We start from the raw sequence: 18,471 nt of genomic DNA on the forward strand, positions 1-18,471 counted from the left end.
GGATGCATTCATTCCGGCATCTCAGCTCTGTCCTGGGAATCAAATCTTAGCCGCAGAAAAGACAGATTAGAAATAGGTGGAGCTGGCCCCCCATCATCGCCAAGTTCTTTTCATTCCTCGGACCTGTTGTCCAGCTATTCTTTGATTCTATGAGATCTTCCACCCACTCTCTTGCTCAGATCAGCCAGGAGCTTGATTACCCAGTGTCCTGTGTTTCCTAAGCCCAAGTTTTATGGAATAGCCAAAAAACCCTGGCTTCCATCATCACAGGACTTAGCATTCACAGACTATGAAGATGAGAGGAGACTTAGCCGACCACTTCCTGACCTGCTGGGCAAATCCTCGCAGTCCCTATCAAGTCACTATCTACCTCCCAGTGGAAATTCTTCTGCCTGCCAGTGATCCTGCCTCCGTGAGTTTTGACCGGCACTGCCACTTGTAAGGTGTATAACCGTGGACATATCATGGAGCTTCTCTGAGCCGTGGTGTGTGTATGTTATACTATTGTGTGTTCTAGGTGATAAGGTATGTAAAACATTTGGCACATAGACACTCTACAGTAAGTGCTCAGTTGATTATAGACGGTCACCATAGTGACTGTCTATGTCATAGTGACATTTGATCAAACTGATCAAATCCTGTCCCCTCAACTCATAGAACCCAAGGTCTCTGACAAGGGAAACCCATCGGAGTCCTTATGTTCCTAAGAAAACAGGCCCAGGTCACCTCAATAAGTCACCTAGAGTAGCACCACCAACACTTGCATCCAGGGCTTGAGTGTCACAGTCTTTTGCCAGCCGGCAGATCTTTGATTCCTACCTCCGATGCTGTCACCAGGGTCCTAAAGCAGAGTTGAAGCCACCAAGATGCTCCACAGGGAAGAAAATTGTTTCTTGTGGCAGGAGAAAGAAAAGTGGAAAATGTCTGGTCGGGCGTGCCCAGATTCCATCTTGAATATGTCCATTACCCATCACCGCACCACGTAACTGTACACATGGTTACTGAGATACGACTCAGATAAGACACCGTGACCTACATTTGGAAAACACAATAATTTATCCTGCTAAATTTGGTCTTGGGGTTCTACATTTACAAATCCCATCCAGTGTGGGATCTGGGGCAGATACAATACTATTCCCTGGACAAACTCAGATGAGGGATCCTTTCTTATTTCCAGCCTAAGTAAAGCTCCCTGGAACCACAGACTTGGAAAGGGGTGATGAACCATGTCAGAGATTGTAAACTCCGTTGCCACAGAGCCAGAAAGTCCTGTCACTGCATGGACAGAGACAGTGGATACTGTGGAGAACTGAAGGACACAGGCCCAGTCAAAAGGAGAAATCCTTGACTCATTATCAGCCAATAATTGCCACATGGGAGGTGGACCCAGGATTGCCCATCCTAGGTCCATCAATTACAAAGTGTGTGACCTTGATTAAGTCACTTGATTTCTCTCCCATTTGATTTCCTCCTCTGTAAAAGGAAGATAATAATAATGCCTATATCTCAGGGTGGGAGTGAGAATTAAATGAATTATCCATTGAAGTACCTAGAACATTGACTATCCCATAGTAAGAACTTAATAATTGTTAGCTAATATTATTAAGTCCATGGTTGGGAGGGGAAGATTCTTGAAGGGGGCAAAAGTATTCAAGTTATTCTCAGAAAAGAGGGGCTAATTGCATGGGATAAGACCAGGTTGATGAAAAATCTTTTTGCCAGGAATTCTGGCAACCAGTAAACATGGGATTCTTCTGAATATAACCAGATTTGACTCTTGACTGTGTCTTTATTAAAGTTTGGGCAACTAATTATTTCTTATTTTATGCAGTATGTTTAGTGTGAAAAGCATTTTCAATTAAGGAGTCCTGGGAATAGAATAATGGGGCTCTTAGTGAGAGAAAACGTAGGTGTCATTATTCTAAAGCCAGAATACAGAAGATTTGGGTTTAGCATCAAATGTGTTTAAGTTTCTGGCTTAAATATAATCAATCATAGAGGATACTGGTGAGCCAACTGTTTCCTTTTATTTACAAGTTTTTATTTATGAGAGAAAACTCATAAATAAAAAGAAAGAAGCAAGCATTTATTCTCAGGCTAGCCAAAGAGGAGACAACATTTAGAAACATATTCCAGGCAAAAAGTGAATGCAGAGTTAGAGAATTAGAATGTCACCCTTTTAAACAACCTATACAATTAATAGATTTAGGTACTGAGCATCAATAGCTGTGAATATCACAAAAATTACACTCCCTGCTATGATGCAGTCTTACAAGAAGAAAGGAACACAAGTCTGATAAAGCCTCTAGATGAAAATTTGCAAATTTGAAATCCAAGAACAGAATAAGTTAAAAAAACCTAAAGAATATAACAAAATACAGACGAGCAGAATCCTCTGGGGAAAACAACCCTGTCTCTTCAACAATGCACTTCAAGGACAAAAAGAGCTATAATGGAGAGATCTATAGATTTTTCAAGATAGCATTATCAGTCAATCACAATGTGTGGACTTTATCTGGATCCTATGGTAAGCAGAAAAGTGGCCTCAGAACTTGTCCACATCCTGATCTCTAGGACCTGTAAACGTGTTACCTATGGTAAAGGAGGCTTTGCATGCATGGTTAAGGCTAAGAATCTTGAGAGGGGACATCATTTTGGATCATCCAGGTGGGGACATATCTGTCTTTCAAAGTGGACAATCTTTTCTAGCTGTAGTCTGAAAAAGATACGACTACAAAAGAAAGGCCAGAGACGTGACAGGTTGCTGACTTGGACAGGGAGGAAGGCAACCATGACTCACTGAAGATGAACAGCCTTAAGGAGGAAAATACAAAGAAACAAATTCACCCAAACACTCGCTACAAAGGATCTTCCCTGGCTGACACCTTGACTTTAGCTAGTTGATACTCATGTCCAGCTTCTGACCTCCACAATTAGAAGCTCATATTGTTTAAGCCACAGAATTTATGAATTTATGGTATTTTGTTATGGCAGTAGTAGAAAACTAATATAGATGAAAACTGTGTGTGTGTGTGTGTGTGTGTGTGCGCGCACGCGCGCGTTATTTTTATAAACATTCACAGAAAAAAAGACAGGGCAGGACAGAGAGTAAAACTAAGCAAGGCTTCAGCTTGAGACTGGCTCTGACCCAGTCCTACAAGGAGCTCAGGAGCAGGAATTGTACAGCAGGGAGGCACTGCCTGGAACAAGGAATATGGAGTTCATTGCCAGCATCATTCTCCTTCCCAAGGAAGCAGCTCTCATCCAACAAAAGCAATTCGGTGGAGCAGGAGACAGCTCTAAGTACCAGCTCCAACACTCATAGCTCACAACAAGGGCTGGAGGGGTGAAAGGGGGTTTTCTAAGCAAAGAAATGGGAAGAGTAGGCAGATATTTTAGGCAGAATATAGCTTAAGAATCATCTCCTATAAGGAATGTGTGGTTTTTTATTATTTAAAAATTAACTTTCCACACCTATCACTTTGTTTGGGCCTCACAAAAATAAAACCTGTAGAGGAGTGAGAAGAGGCATTATTATTTCACACAACAGCGTGGGTGACTCTCAGCGCAATTACACTCCATCCAAGGAGGCAAATGAAAGCAGCACATACTGTATTCTCCCATCTACACAAAATTCTTAAAAGGGAAAACAAGGGCAAAAGGCAAATCAGTGTGTCATTAGGAGGAGATGGAAAGAGGCAGGAAAGATCATGAAAAAAAGCACACGAATGGATGAGTTCACTATCTCAATTGTGGTGATGATCTCATGCATATGAGAGAAAATTCATGAAATCCTAAGCTTTGAACATTGGCAATTCAATTGCATGTCAATAAAGCTGTAAAATATGTTCAAAAAAGAAACAGGCACATTTCACAAGTATTATCTTATATGAGACTCAAAAAAACTGCCAAAGAACCAAACCGTACACTCTTGTCACTATACACACCAATAGGGAAACTGAGAGTCAGGAAGGCTCACTGGCCCCGAGATACACAGCTGGAAAAGAGCAGAGGCAGGACTCCAATCCAGGGCCCTCTGCTGAGTTCAGTGCTGCAGCCAGAAACCAAAGGCCACCTCCTCCTGGCCCCCAGCTAGTGGGGTCCAGAAAGCTCAGGGCCAGTTCTGAGGCCACAGCATACCTGAGGGTTAAGAGTTGAGCTAAGAAATCAAATGGCCATGGGTTCAAATCCCAGCTCCATTACCCCTGGCTGTGCACCTCAGTTTCTTCCTCCATGAAATGAGAATTATACCAATGCACACTGCATAGGGCTTTTGTGATCTATTGTGGGCCTGACCCTGGCACTCCAGTGATGGGAAAACTGATTTACCATCATAGCACCCTCCTTGTTGGGAAGGTGTAGGGGGAAAAAAAAAAATCTTTCATCTCCCCCAGGTGTCCTTGATTATAGCCCACCCTCCAGGAGAATCCCTCCCCTCCTCTCCACCAAAAGCAATTTTATGGTGACAACAGCAGAACATTCCTGAGACTTATTTGAACCCAAGCAGGATTTCCTTGGGCCAAACTGCATGCTCTGGGGTGCCAGAATTGAGCTGAGTGTAGAAGGTCTCATTAATAATCCCATAGGAAATTGGGAGATGGTCAAAGTCAAATGAGCTGTATTGATGCTCTGTGATCAGCATCCCTGAAGATTGGCCCTTGCCTTCTGCTATTTCCTTGAAGCTTCCTTGGGTGGGGGAGAGGGAACAAGCCTTGCCCTCACCACTGAGGGAAGAGGAAGGAGGAGGCAGAGCTACAGGCCTAGAGGTGCATTCAAGGCTCAGGGCCAGAGTACAGGGAGAACTACAATTTGGAGAAAAGTTATCTTCGAGCCCTTCAACATCTACTGGGGCCCAGTCACTCCTAACTCAAGGCAAGAGGACTTCCTCTACCTGGTACAAAGAAATCAGGTTGAGTTAAACATGAATCCTGAGCTGAACATGGCAGCTGTGTGGCTGGGGCACATCCATTCAAATGGAAAAAGAAAAGAGGGGAGGCAACTGTGAGAGGCCTTGGAAGTCTCCAGAAGTGGATCTAGGTAGTCCAATAAGGATATAGGAAGCCACTGATTAAATCTGAGTTTTGGAATGATCACACTTGGCACCTGAAAGGCTTGAATGAAGCCTGGCTGGTGCCTGGTTAGTCCAGTGTCCTTCCTATGGAAAGAGGCAAGACCCTATTCTTTCTTGGGTACATAATATTGTTTCTAGGACATGAGCTGGGAACTAAGAGATGCACACTCTCTCCCTCTCTCTTTGAGAGTTCAAGACAGAAATTCCCAAGAGATTATGCTGATCAGGGCCACTGGTTGCTAATAAAGCCAGCATAGGTGGAAAGGAATTGGCTGGCTCACAGAACCCTACTGAGCAAGGGTCAGGGTGGCGCTGGCCACAGGGATACAGCAGAGAATCAGCAATCCAGTTGCTATTCCTCTCTCCACCTTTCATTGCTGATGCTCTGTGCATATTGGCTGCATGCTTTCAGACTGGCTGCTCCCATGAGGATTAGATTATGGCTGCCAGCAGCACCTGGGCATACAGCTATTTAACTCTCCAACCAGAGAGGAGTAGGTTTTTCCAGTTTGCCCTGACCCTCCAGTACCTAAGGAAGAGCTCTGATTGGCGAGTTTAAGTCATGTGTCCATTCCCAACCAATCACTTTTGAAGACTAAAGAATATGGCTGCCTTTCCACATTGGTGGGTGGAATGAGAGAACAGTCAGGGAAATGACAGAAGAGGAGCAAAATTTCCCAAAAAGCTCTGTCTGGAAAGGGGAGGACTGGTCAAATGAGATAGTGTAATGAATGTCCATTAAAAAGGGTTCAAATGTCTGTTAAAGAGGGTTCAAACCCCATATCCAAAGAAACAAAGAACATACTCAGAGCCCAAACACCTAATCCTGGCTATATCCTATCTGGTCCAGAGCTGCTGGTTGGCCATCATAGGGGCCTCTCCGTGGGTTGAGGTCCCAAGATCCCATGAGAAGTGGAAGAGAAAGCCCTCAACATTCAGGGGTCATAGAAGTCTTCAATATAAGCTTGGGTTCCAAGGGACAAGTGTATGTCAAATGGCCAGGACTGGGGATCAGAGATGAAGAATAAGAAAGTCAAGTAGAAGGTAGATGACTCAGGGTTAATGTATTGAGTGTTTACCAGGTTCTGGACACCTTTCTAAGACTTTTATCAGTATTCACACATTTAAATTACTTAACAAGTTTCCAAGACAGATAGCATTATTCTTTATTTTTATAAACAAATTCTTACTTTATAAATAAAACTCAAGGTCACACCAACCCAGTTCTGCCTCCAGAGTCCTGGCCCTAATTATGACTTTGTCTTGCTTTGCATGCATATCCAGTGATCCTGTCCCAGGATCCCATGGTCCACAAGCCTACAGCCACCAAAGAGATCTTTCTTTTCTTCCACTCATTTCTTGTGCTGCCTTTGAGTCAGATGGCGACAATGTGGGGACCCCTTGGGGCAGTTGCAAGGAATGGCCCTCGCCTACCTCTCCACCTTCCCCGGCTCAGTTCTCTGGCACAGACATGGCACCATCTTGACACCGCCTTCTCGGGCTGGCATTTCTGACAACAGGCTGGTAATTGAAAGCCACCAGCAAATCATTAGCCTCCTCCATGGCTGACACTCACAGCCTCGCTTGGCTTGTTGCTGAGGAATGTCTGATGCATTGCAGCTCTGGCTGGAAACGTGATCCAATTTGGAAAGTCACTTGACTACAGCAACAACCCCGAGGAGCAGCTGATCCAGGCTCCTGCTTCCTACCCTTCCCTGGGTTTTGAAAGGATTCTAGGGATGGAGAGGTGGGCTTCAGTCTGGAGAGGCTTGACCTGAGAAAGAGTGTGAATCGGGTAAAGACCTAAAAGAATGCAGATGGCATCTTAGTCCTGCTCCAGCTGCCCCTCCACTCACCATGTGACCTGGCATGAGTCACTCACTGCCCCTGAGCAATGTGGTTTAGACAAGGCACTCACATCACAGTGAGACCAGCCCAAGTGGGAATCCCAGCTCTGACCCTACCAGATGGGTGGCCTTGGACCTAGCATCTGCCCTTGAGAAATTCTCTAAATCTCAGTTTCCCAATCTGTCAAATGGGCACCAAGACCCGCATCACCTTGCAGACTTGTAGGACAGAACCATTGGGATAACTAGCATCACAGAGGTGCTGCCTCATTTTATCCTTGTGGCAGCCCCATAAGGTAGACACAACTTTCATGCCCATTTTATGGATAAGGAAACTGAGGCTCAGAAAGGGACAGTGTCATTCTTGAAGTTGAATAGCTGGCAAGGGAGGGGCATGAAGTCAAACTCAAGTATTTGGGCTCAGAGGTATTGCTCTTGGCCACTCCAAGCTGACATCAACCACAAACAGAAGCCAGTTCTCCCTTTTCCTGAGTTTTCCTAGCATCCTCCCAGCCTGGCCCATCTATTTTGGTCAAGTCAGCGGGCAAGGAGACTCTGATGAGTCTTTGCTCCCAGGATTTCTGAATACAGCACATGTTTCCTGGCCCAAAAGAGCCTGATTCTCAGAAGTGCAGGCCTAGGCTTATTTTGCCACTGAATTAGATGAATTTGAACATCTCTTGGGGCTTCAGAAAGTGTGCCCAAAAGAGCAACTTCCCCTTGCAGCCTCAATAGTGGGCTCTGAATGTCTCTTTGCATTTGCTGGTTCTCGCTTCTTCCTAACAGAATCATCATTCCTAATCATTCACCCCCTCCATCCTTGCTGCCTATCCAACTCCGATTCCCAGGAGTGCCAAAGGGAGAGTCCTCATAAAAAGGGGGTGGTATGCCACACAGACATCCACCCCCAGTGAGTGTCTCCGGCACCAGGTGGCAGGCTCCATACCTGTGCCTCTCCAGGTCACTCCCAAGTCCCCAGAACCAAGCCCAGGGCTTGGCTCCTGGAAGGCACCAGACTCGTAACTGTTAAATGCATAAGTAAACGCCAGGCTAGTAGAAGTAGTAGTGCTGCTAATTATCACTGCTCAAGTTAACCAAGTTAACCAAGTCCCTGTGATGTGCTGGATGTTTGACAAACATCTCATCTGATTATTTTGTCTCTCTACAGATGAGGAAATGGAGGCACACCATTGTCCTTCCTCCTTCCTCCATATAGAACTGGGGGCAAGGAGTGGAACCAGTCCCAAAAACATCTTACTACAGCACCCACAGCATCTATCCTGTCAGCACCTTCTACGTACCAGGCTCTCATGCCACCTACATTACCTCCAAGCCACACTATGAGCACAGGATGAATATTATTATTCCCTATTCTGAAAATGAGGATCCCAAGAGTCTTGAAGTTTAAATATCTTGCTTCTATGTTGCAGAGTCAGGATTAAAACCCAGTCCAGTCCAAGCCCAAAGTCCATGTGCTGAACCACGATGCCACATTTCCTCTGCTCTCCCTTCCGGCAGCAGTGGGAACTGGAAGTGCAGAAGATACTGCTTGTGCAAGGACTTATGCAGGCCACCGAGGCAAAGGATTCCAGTTGTAGGCCCCCTCATCAGTACCCAGCACTGCCGAAGAGAGGGCCTGGCTCCACCCTCATGCCCTGCTGCAACTCCCTCTCCTTGGACCTTGAGTCCCCTGGCCAAGCCCTTGGTGTTGAATGTCCACTCTCCAGAGGTCCCAGTGATGGGCAGGCAGGGTGATATGGCGAGAGCACGCTCACCATCCTCTCGAAACCTAAGTCTTAGCCGAGGGAGAGGAATAAATGGTCTCTAACAAAGACAGGGAGAGGAAGACAAAGACACAACTGTCCTTGACAACTGGGTCAGAGAATGCTTTGTTGCCGGGGCAACAGAAGAAGAAGTGGGAGTGTGAGAGCAGAAATCACTGACTGTAGCACCTATGCTGAGAACCACTGTTCTGCAGTGTAATGGAAGGGATTATGCACTTTGTGAGGTATCAAAACAGGAACACGGTCACAGTGTTTAAGTGAGTATCACAGGATGGAAAACATTACAGACAGTTTATTGGTTAGAGCTCATGGAATAGCTGGACTACCTCCCAAGTACCATTCTGCTTCTTCCTTACTCATCGGGTTCTGATTTCACTCTGTTGAATAAATATATTCAGCTCTGGAGAATGAATTAAGACTTGTTTAAACCAAGCATCATTCACTGGACTTCCCTCTTGTCTACAAGTGGGGCATTAACCCAGACCTGACCAATAAGACACAAGGAAAATCTCTTGAGAGATTTTCAGGAAGTAGTTTTCCCATTTCCTCCAAAAAAAGATAGAGGAACACATAAAGAAAATGTCTTCCCTGCTCTGGCTGTCTTCCTTTCCTTGAACACTATCTTGTGAGGATGTGATACTTGGCGCTGCAGCAGCCATTTTGTTACCATGAGAGAAGTCACTGTGTATGCATCAAGGAAGGCAGGACAAAAAGATAGTAAATACCTGTCCCTTTGGTGACACTGAACTGTCTTAGCACTACCGTCCAGAACTACTTTTCACGAGGCATCTTGGTACATAAATAAATAAATGTCTTTCTGGCTTACATTACTTTTGGGTTTGCTTCCCTGCCACTTGCTTCAGGACTCTTCGGAGCAAGTAACAGCAATTCTTTCAAACTACAGATAATCCCTGATTTATAACTATTCATCTGATGATTTTTCAACTTTACAATGCAGCAACAATGGTACACATTCAGTAGAAACCGTATTTCACTTTTGGAATTTTGCTCTTTCCCCTGAGCTAACCATGTTCCATCCAATCGTCTCTCATGATGCTGAGCCAGCAGCAGGAAGCCACCATTTCCAATCCACCTCGAGGTCCCAAGGGGAAACAATGGCTACTCCATAGGGTGCTGCATTGCTCAGCTGGGATGTGCAACAGGGGAGGGCATCAAATGCATGTCTGACTTATGAAAGTTGCAACTTACAATGGGTTTGCTTGGGGGGAACCATCGTAAGGGGGCAGCAAGATGCCAAGGGGCATCTATAGCTGATTTGGACAAGGGAGGTTTGTCTGAGAGACATGCTGAGAACTCGAGGGCCAGGCATGGCTGGGTTGTAAGGATCATCTCTAAAATTTGCTTGTGGCTGGCCTCCTTCTCCTCGCCGACTGCTGACCACTCTCCCCGGCTCCTGAGGCTGCCACATGCTTCCCTGTGGCCCATTCCAGAGTCTCAGGGATCCACAGGACTGAGGCTGGAGGCTCCTGGTCTCTATTCCCAGCCCCAGGAAAAGGGTTGATTGACTGAGCATGGGCTGGGAACTCAAGAAGGATTGCATACCACAATTTAAGCACTTACCTATGTCTTGTTGGATTCTGATCTTTTTCTTTGATGCTCATCTGTATTTTCTAACTTCCCTACAATCAGCATTTAAAAGGAATCAGGCTGTGCCACTCACTGCCTTGTGACTTCACCTCTCTGAACCTCTGCTGCCTCAGCTCTAAAGATCAGCATCACCCTTTCTGGTTCTTCAAGTTGCAGGAAGGATCAAGAGGTTAAAGCTGGTTACCAGCTAGGCTCACCACAAACTGAGAGCTATCCCAAGTATATGTATGTGTTTGTCTCCCCTTCTTACTGTTAGCTCCCAGAGGTGGGCAACAAACTGTGCATCCCTCTATAGCGCCTGCACCAGGTTAACTAATGTCCCCCTTATTTGGAAATTGGGACTTTGGAGATGCTACCAGGTTAACATGAGGTCTTATTGGGCTGGAGTGGGTCCTAAATCCAGTGGCTGGTGTCCTTCTATGGAAAGAAAGATTCAGACACTGACACACAGCGAAGACGCCACGGAGGCAGAAGTTGGAGTTATGTTGGTACAGGCCAAGGAACACCCGGGCCCCTGGAAGCTGGGAGAGTCCAGGTAAGATTCCCCCATGGGGAAGCATGGTCCAGTGAACACTTTGACTTTGGACTTCTCGCTTCCAGAACTGTGAGAGAACAGATCTCTGTTGTCAGAAGCCACCTAGTTGGTGGTAATTTGTTAGGACAGCCCCTAGGAAACTAATACAGTGCTTAATGGAGTCGTGTATACGTGGTCCATTCTCAATAAATGCTTGGTGAGGGAGAAAGTGAAGGAAGGGTAAACAGGAGGATCAGAAATGGCATCTGGCGGGGCTCAGCCACACCAGCCTCTCTCAGCATCCACAGCTAATGTTCAATGGTCTCTCCGCTCGTTCATTCATTCATCCATTCATTATTTCTCACTCCTTTTTATTGAGTTCCTGCCAGATGTTCCATTCTGGCTAATCATCCCATTTGAACTCCAGCAAGAATTTGGGGACTGGCCTCTTTCTCCAGTCCCCATCTCTCCCACGCGCCTGTGTTTTGATGGATGGTTCCCCAGAAGCCACCCAACCATGCTCACACAATAAAAGGAGAGACAAAAATTTAATAAGATTCCAAATTGCCTTCCCTGGAATTCAAATTGCTTCATATATTATGTTCATGATAACTACTGTAGTTCCTATTTTTTTCTCAAGCCTCCTCCCTTCTTTTTTAATGAGACAAGTTCCTATGTTAATGAATTCTAGATTTTCATTTAATAAATGTTGCATGGGAAGCTTCATTATTTGCAGCTCCATCAATCTAAAGCAGACACACAAATGCTCCTTTCTAAGTACCTGGGATCAATAGAGCATGGTCCTCACGTACTCGGGCCCTACACGCTGCCACTGAGAAGAATTCAGTAATTGAAAAGACCTTATAAATCAATACAGCCAAATTGAAAACTCCAAGAGAAGTCCACATCATTCAAAGAGGTGGTTGTTAAGACTGCTCTTTACCTTTATATGGGGAAAAACAACACTAGGAAGAGGTTGGAGTGGGGGCAAAAGAAAACAGATATTTCTATTTAATCCTATTCACTCAGTGGAACCCATACGTAGTATGTGGGTTTAATTTAGCTTTACTTGTCCTGATTAATTTTCCCTTTGTCTTTGCCTCTATTCAAACATAATGTCTCCCCACTCCAGACCACCTACTAATGCTTTCTGAGCCTCTTCCACGAAGGCAGAAGTCAGTGCTCAATAAATGTGGATTTCAACTGAACAGAGTGACTACCATTCTAGGGTCTTTGAAGAATGGCGAGGTACAGCATTCCTTTCTGTCCCCCTACAAACCTCCTTCATCTGACAAGTCTGCCATGCCCTGCAAGAAGAGAATTTTTGTTGGGTTTCCATAATGGAGTGTGAGTTGCTTCTCTCTATCCATCTCTACACTGGATACCTGGTTATGGTAATAAAATCACCTTTAGAAATTGTAAGTTCCCACCCAGCACAGAGAAAAATCATCTGACAGTTGGTGGCAGCACCTAGATATCTGGATGTTTCAAAGATGCCTTAAACTCAACTTGTGCAAAATTCCATGGAGCATCTGTGCCATTCCTGACATCCATCCCCCGGCATTGTTCCCTTTCTGCGGGACTCACCCAGCCATGGAGCCAGGTAGGGCTCCCTCCTCCTCTTCCTCCCACCTCTCCACCTCAGACGCATCTAAGCCCTGCCTAGGTTCCCACTGCCAGTCTTGCTCTGAGGAAGGGATCTTCCCACACCAAGAATCTTCCCATATCACACAGCTGACAGTGCCCCTTGCCTGTTTTAAAAACCTTCGATGGTTTTCCATTGATTTGGCATCAAGGAAAAACTCTTTCCATCTGTAAAGTAAAAAGAGGTCTAGCACCTGCCTGTGGCTCCTGCCTTGTGTTTTGTGGTATCCCTCACCCCTGCTCTCTGCTCTGCAGCCACGCATCCTTTCCTCTGCTTCTCAGGCATTTCCTTTCTCCCTCGAACCCTTTGCGTGTGCTGTTCCCCTGCCTGGAATGCTGTTCCTCCCACCCTTCTCTTTACTCAGTCACACCTCATTATTTCAGTCCCTGCTTCATTGTCCCCTCCTCAGAGAACTCATCCCTGACTTCCCATGGCTAAGTGCAGCAAGTTTAGTAGAGATTCTTGAAGACTCCTGTGTTTTTCCTTTTGCTTTGTCAAACTTCTCACAAATATACTACGAAATTGGGAGAAATTGCTTATTCACAAGACCATAAGTGCTGTCAGGCAGCATCTCTTCTGTTATGCTGAGCACCCAGTAAAGCTGCCAGGCGTGGTGGCACACACCTATAACCCTGCCTCTCGGGAGGCTGAGGCCAGCCTGGGCTGCATAGTAAGTTCAAAGCTAACCTGAACAATATAGCAAGAACCTGTCTTAAAAAAAAAAAGATTCACCGTAAACACATAAAGGAAATTGTTTCTGGAAAATTGAGAATATTAATTATTTACATATATTTGTTATACTGCATCTTGTTAGATGAAAAAAAAACTGTCTGTGAATACATAGAAAAGGTCTGGAATATTATAGAGCCAAGGGGAAAAAAAAACTTATATCTGGAGAGCAGGACTGTTGACTGTATTAGTCAGAATCAATGGCGTGTGTGTGTGTGTGTGTGTGTGTGTGTGTGTGTGTGTAGATATATATATGGGGGGGGGTTATTAGGAGGAGTTGTCTTGCAGTTACAGAGGCTGAGGCATCCCAGGCTCTGCAGTCAGCAAGCTGGACCCCAGGAGAGTCAGTGAGGTAAGTTCGACTCTGAGGGCAGGAGAGCCCGCCACCTGTTCTCACGGTCCGGAGGGAGGAATCTCCTCTAACTCACCCTGTTTGTTCTACTCAGGGCCCCAGCCTCACAGACACACCAGAACACCAGACCAGTGGCTCAGCCAAGTCAGCACACAAAGTCAACTGCCATGGAGACCATTTCCATACTGTTTCTATTTTCTAATTTTCCAGCAATGGACATGTATTACTTCTTTCACAATGAAAATAATAGTTGTTTTGTTTCTTTACAAGGTTTTCGTATGTCTACCAGTGTGAGAATAAGCTGGCTGATAAATGACCTGTGCTTGTTTACAAGGCTAAGATGAACACTCAACAAGAAAAATGTGGACTTGAGGGTCTTCAGCTCATGCAGATGAGAGGAGATCAAAATAACTGAGCTAGGGGCCGGGGATTTAGCTCAGTGGTTCCGGCGTCTGCCTCGCAAGTGCAAGGTCCCGAGTTCAATCCCCGGTACCAAAAAAAAAGTAAATAAAATTAAAAAATAACTGAGCTAGGGCGGGGGATTTAGCTCAGTGGTTCCACCACCTGCCTCACAAGGGCAAGGACCCAAGTTCGATTCCCGGTGCCAAAAAAAAAAAAAGAAACCAAAAAAATAAATAAATAAAATAACTGAGCTAGACACTGAAAGTCTGAGTTCAAGTTCCAATTCCATCACTTACCTTTCCCGGAGACTCAGTTTCCTCTGCCGTAAGATGGGAACAATAAACCTCTCTCACAGGGGGTCTGTGTGAAATGAAGCGACACAGGTTTGCGTGCACTGTGAGGCTGTACAGCATGAGTCAAATATTACCTTGAAGGGGAGATGATTGGAATGGTTAAGAGGGAGCAAGAGAACAGGAACTACAGTCCCAGCTCAGCCACTGCCAGCTACAAGAGGTGATCAAACTATACAATCAATTTTAAATTTTAAAAATTTATTACAGACATATTTATTAAAAGACATATTGCCATCAGCCTCGCCCCTTCAGATGCTCCCCTTTGCTTTGAGCACCTATCCCATCATTCTTGCCACTTTCTGAAGCACTTCGGGAAGTCCTGTTTCGTGAGTCTTTTTACTTTCACTGTTATGGCTGCCTCGGTGTCCTGAATCCATTCAAAACACTTACTTTTCATGGTCATTTTGACTTTGAAGAAGACCCAGAAGTCACACAGTACCAGATCTAGTGAATAAGATGGATGAGGACATATCATAATTTTTATGGGCATGCCTTTTTGTTAGATGGCACTAGACAGCAGCATTCTCTTTTTTTTTTTTTTGATACCGGGGATCGAACTCGTTTTTGTGCTTGCGCAGCAAGCGGTGAAACCAATGAGCTAAATCCCCGGCCCTCATTTTTTTTTTATCACACCTGGCAAAGACACTCATGAAACAGGGGCTCCAGAACTGCTTCAGAAAGTGGCAACAACAAGCCTTCAAAGTCAAGTATTTTGAGGGGTTAATGGCAATGTATGTTTTACTGAAATAAATTTTTTAAACAATCATCCAAGAGATGGAGAGAAGCTGTACGGAGGAGACAGGAAGGGGATGTGAAAAGAATTGAGATGTGTAATGCACATGGACCAACTCCCCATGGTGAAATTACTGAAAACATGTACCAGTAAAACTTTAAAAATAAAATAAAACCCCTTAAGTAAAAAGTTCAAAAAGCATTTTTTTGATAATCCTGTATATTTTGTCTATGGTCATACCACCCCGAAGGTGCCAATCTCGTCTGATAATTCTGTATATTTTGTATTATATTTATTATCTATTCACCCCAAGCCTTATTCCAGAATGGCTGGACTCACACCCCTAATCCTGACTTTTGCATCTGTGTTTGGATTTTTGTTACAAAATCACCATTGGCTCAAGATATCCTTGATGTTCAACAGAGCCCTCCTGCCTCTTAAAGCTCATGCTTCATTCTCTCTGCTAAACTCACTGGCAGCTGATTCCCCAGGGACACCTCAAACAGAAAGTCCCAAAACACCGACCACCTCCTAAAACTGATCAAAGCCATCTTCCTAATTTCCTTACATACAGCACTTAAACCCATTGATTAGGTTGTGCTAATTACACCCTTGGGGGACCCAGTCTTGAAATCTGGGGCATGAAAGAAATTCTGGCAGCCAGCTCTGCACAGGAGAAGAAAGGAAGCTTGGTCAGAGAGGGAGCAAGGGGGGCTGGGGAGTTCCAGGCAGGAAGTTGTTTGAGAGTTGAAAAAATAAAGGAAATTCAGATTAAAACAACAAAAGGATGTCTTTTAGCCAATCAGATTAGCAAAAACAAATCACCCTTCCTTGACAAGGTAGAGGGCAAAGGGTACTCAAAATCACCCTGGGAAAGCACAAACTACCACAGGATTGTTGGAGGACCTTACAGGCGCCATTCCCCTCCCAAACCTGCACGAACTTCTGCCCTCCCAATTTAATTCCGGGATCCATCTTTTCTACAGAAGCATGTGTGCACATATCTACACAGATAAGGATGTGCACAAAACAAACATACACTCCCAAAAAGCTGGAAACAGTTAAATGTCCCCGAACAGGGGAATGGATAATATCCCATTGCAATAATAAAAATTTCTTGTAAAAATGAATTACATATCCTTGTGTGCACAAGATCTATTTATACTGTAGTAAATATTATCAAAAAGCAAAGAAATCCAAAATTGTATGTAGGCACATGAATATAGGCTCTCAGGTGTTCAAATGCAAAGGGTGCATTCCAAACTGTTAAAAAATGGACACCTCTGGAAAGAGGAAAAGTAGAGCTTGTACTTTGTATTCTATAAAAAAATCTAAAAGAAAAAATACACAAATGGGGAATGTGGTTTTATCAATTGAAATCCCCCAATATTATCTCCTGTCGCTGCCAATCTTAATAAAAAGGCAGATTTAGGTCCTAGTTCTAACTGCTCAGAAGGATTTCAAACATAATCTTTGCTTAGTATCTTCTGATCACTTCCCTAGACATCATCAGCTTAATGTTCAGTTCTTTAAGGCCTCTGCACAGAGTTATGCTCCCTATAGCAACAGATTACTCTAAATACAGACACAGTCTAAGCAAACTTATGTATGTCATAATTATACTCTTGCATAATCTCCCATGTTTTAATTTTTGTAAACCTCGATTTAAGTGTTATTTCTTATGGCACATTCTCTCGCCTTCCAGGTATTTTTGCAATGGATATTATACTCTTTAAGACTTTCTTGATCGCGAATGAAAGAAACTGAATTAGCAAGAGGTAGAACTCATTATCAATACTCAATAAATGTTTGCTGTTGGAGCTACCCCTACAGTTGTTATTAAAAGTGGGACTTGGCTAGATTCAGGAATTTATTTATCTTCAGGAATGTCTTTATGGGCTTGTGTTGCTTAGCTCTGCTCCTATTTCAGTGGGGTCTCTTTCACTTGTAAGTGAAACCCAAGTCAAGTCAGGTTTAACACAATACAGGGTCAGGGCAGGATGGGTTACTGGCTCGCATAACTGAGAATTCCAGGCAGTGGTTTCAGGAGGTGCTTCATGTAGGTGCTCATACTGTGTAAACTGCACACCTACCTGAAAGCTAGGGTGTGGAATCACTTATGTCCAACCCATGTGATGCATAATAGGAAAAGGTTTGTTCCTGCAAAAAGAAGTCAGGGTATTTTCATCAAAAACGGCAGATCAAAAAAGCCCAAGGTCCTGAGTTAGATCCCTGGTACCAGAAAAAAAAAATGGCAGAAATACAGTTAGAAACAAAACACGTCACCAAAGTTTCTTTCCCTTCATATTCTCAATTCTCTCTCTCTCTCTCTCTCTCTCTCTCTCTCTCTCTCTCTCTCTCTCTCTCTCTCTCTCTCTCTCTCCCCTTTCTCTCCTCTCCTCTCCTCCCTCACAACTCACTCTCTTCTCGCACTCTCTTGCTCTGAAAACTGGCTGCTTCAGACACTGATTTTTATAGTGGGAAATAAGGCAGCCAACAAATTCCAAATCCACTTAGCCTGACTCTCTCAAGCCCAAGCCCAAGCCCAAATAAACAGTCTTGTGTCAGTTATCTATTGCTGCATAACAAATCATCCCAAAACCAAGAGGATAATTACGTTGCATAGTTTCTGCAGGTACCTTACTTGGATAGTTACAGCTCTGTCACGCCAGAAATCATCAGAAGGCTTGACTGGTCTTGGAGGACCTCTTTCCAAAAAGTATGCTCAAGTGTGTGGCAAGTTAGTGCTGTTTGCTACAGGTGTTCACCCAGTGCATCTCCACAGGCGGTTAGTCCTCATACATGGGGTTGACTTCCCCTGCAGTGAGTGATCCAAGATAAAGAACATTCAGCAGAAATCATTCTTTTTTTGTATTAAATTCTTTTATTGGTACATTGTAGGTATACAACACAATTACATTGCTCATTGGGAATTGTACCTTTACATCATGCATCTTGGTTCTTATTTTTTCCCCATTCCTAGCCCTCCCTTCACGCCCTCCACCCTTCCCTATTTACAAAGACTTTATTTCCATTTTTCCATTTCTCAGCATTTTTCCTTTCCCTTCTTTCCTTTCCCCTGCCCCTCCCACTACCCCTACCCCTTTGGACCTTTTCTTCCTATTTTGCATTATCGATTATTCATTCTAATCATTGGTTCATTTTAGGTATACAATATAATGACATCCATCATTGGAAATTTGCACCTTTACACAGTCTCTCTTGGTTCTTATTTTTCACCCTTGCCCAGCCCTTCCTTCAACCCCTCCATTCCTCCCTATTTACAGAGATTTTGTTCCTACTTTTCCATTTTCTCATATTAATCCCATTCCCTTCTATCCTTTCCCCTAGCCCTCCCACTTCCTTCCCCTTTGCCCCTTTTCTTCCTATTTCACATTACCTATTATACATTTTAGTCCTTATTTACACTTTC

At 44.3% G+C, this 18,471-nt stretch overlaps 1 protein-coding gene across 4 annotated transcripts in view; it reads right to left on the minus strand.

The window, feature by feature from the left end:
- The window catches only part of Cmklr1 (chemerin chemokine-like receptor 1), a 185,699-nt gene that overhangs the window by 120,235 nt on the left and 46,993 nt on the right, over positions 1–18,471 (minus strand). Inside the window, exons 3-5 of one of the 4 annotated variants that reach the window (XR_015446285.1) lie at positions 17,683–17,856; positions 17,132–17,198; positions 14,249–14,312 (exon numbers count right to left, since the gene is read on the minus strand). Coding sequence is in view for 1 of the 4 variants with exons in the window: in XM_087198368.1 (XP_087054494.1) it covers positions 14,249–14,365 (117 nt within the window). In the remaining 3 variants the exon portion in view is untranslated. Of the gene's footprint in view, positions 1–14,248; positions 14,380–17,131; positions 17,199–17,682; positions 17,857–18,471 lie in introns of those variants that run through there. The other 3 variants (XR_015446286.1, XM_087198369.1, XM_087198368.1) reach the window with 3 other exon arrangements.

This window comes from Heterocephalus glaber, unplaced genomic scaffold (assembly GCF_053883595.1).
Source record: "Heterocephalus glaber isolate CG9 unplaced genomic scaffold, H.glaber_assembly_v1.0 deba00001687, whole genome shotgun sequence".
NCBI lineage: Eukaryota > Metazoa > Chordata > Mammalia > Rodentia > Bathyergidae > Heterocephalus > Heterocephalus glaber.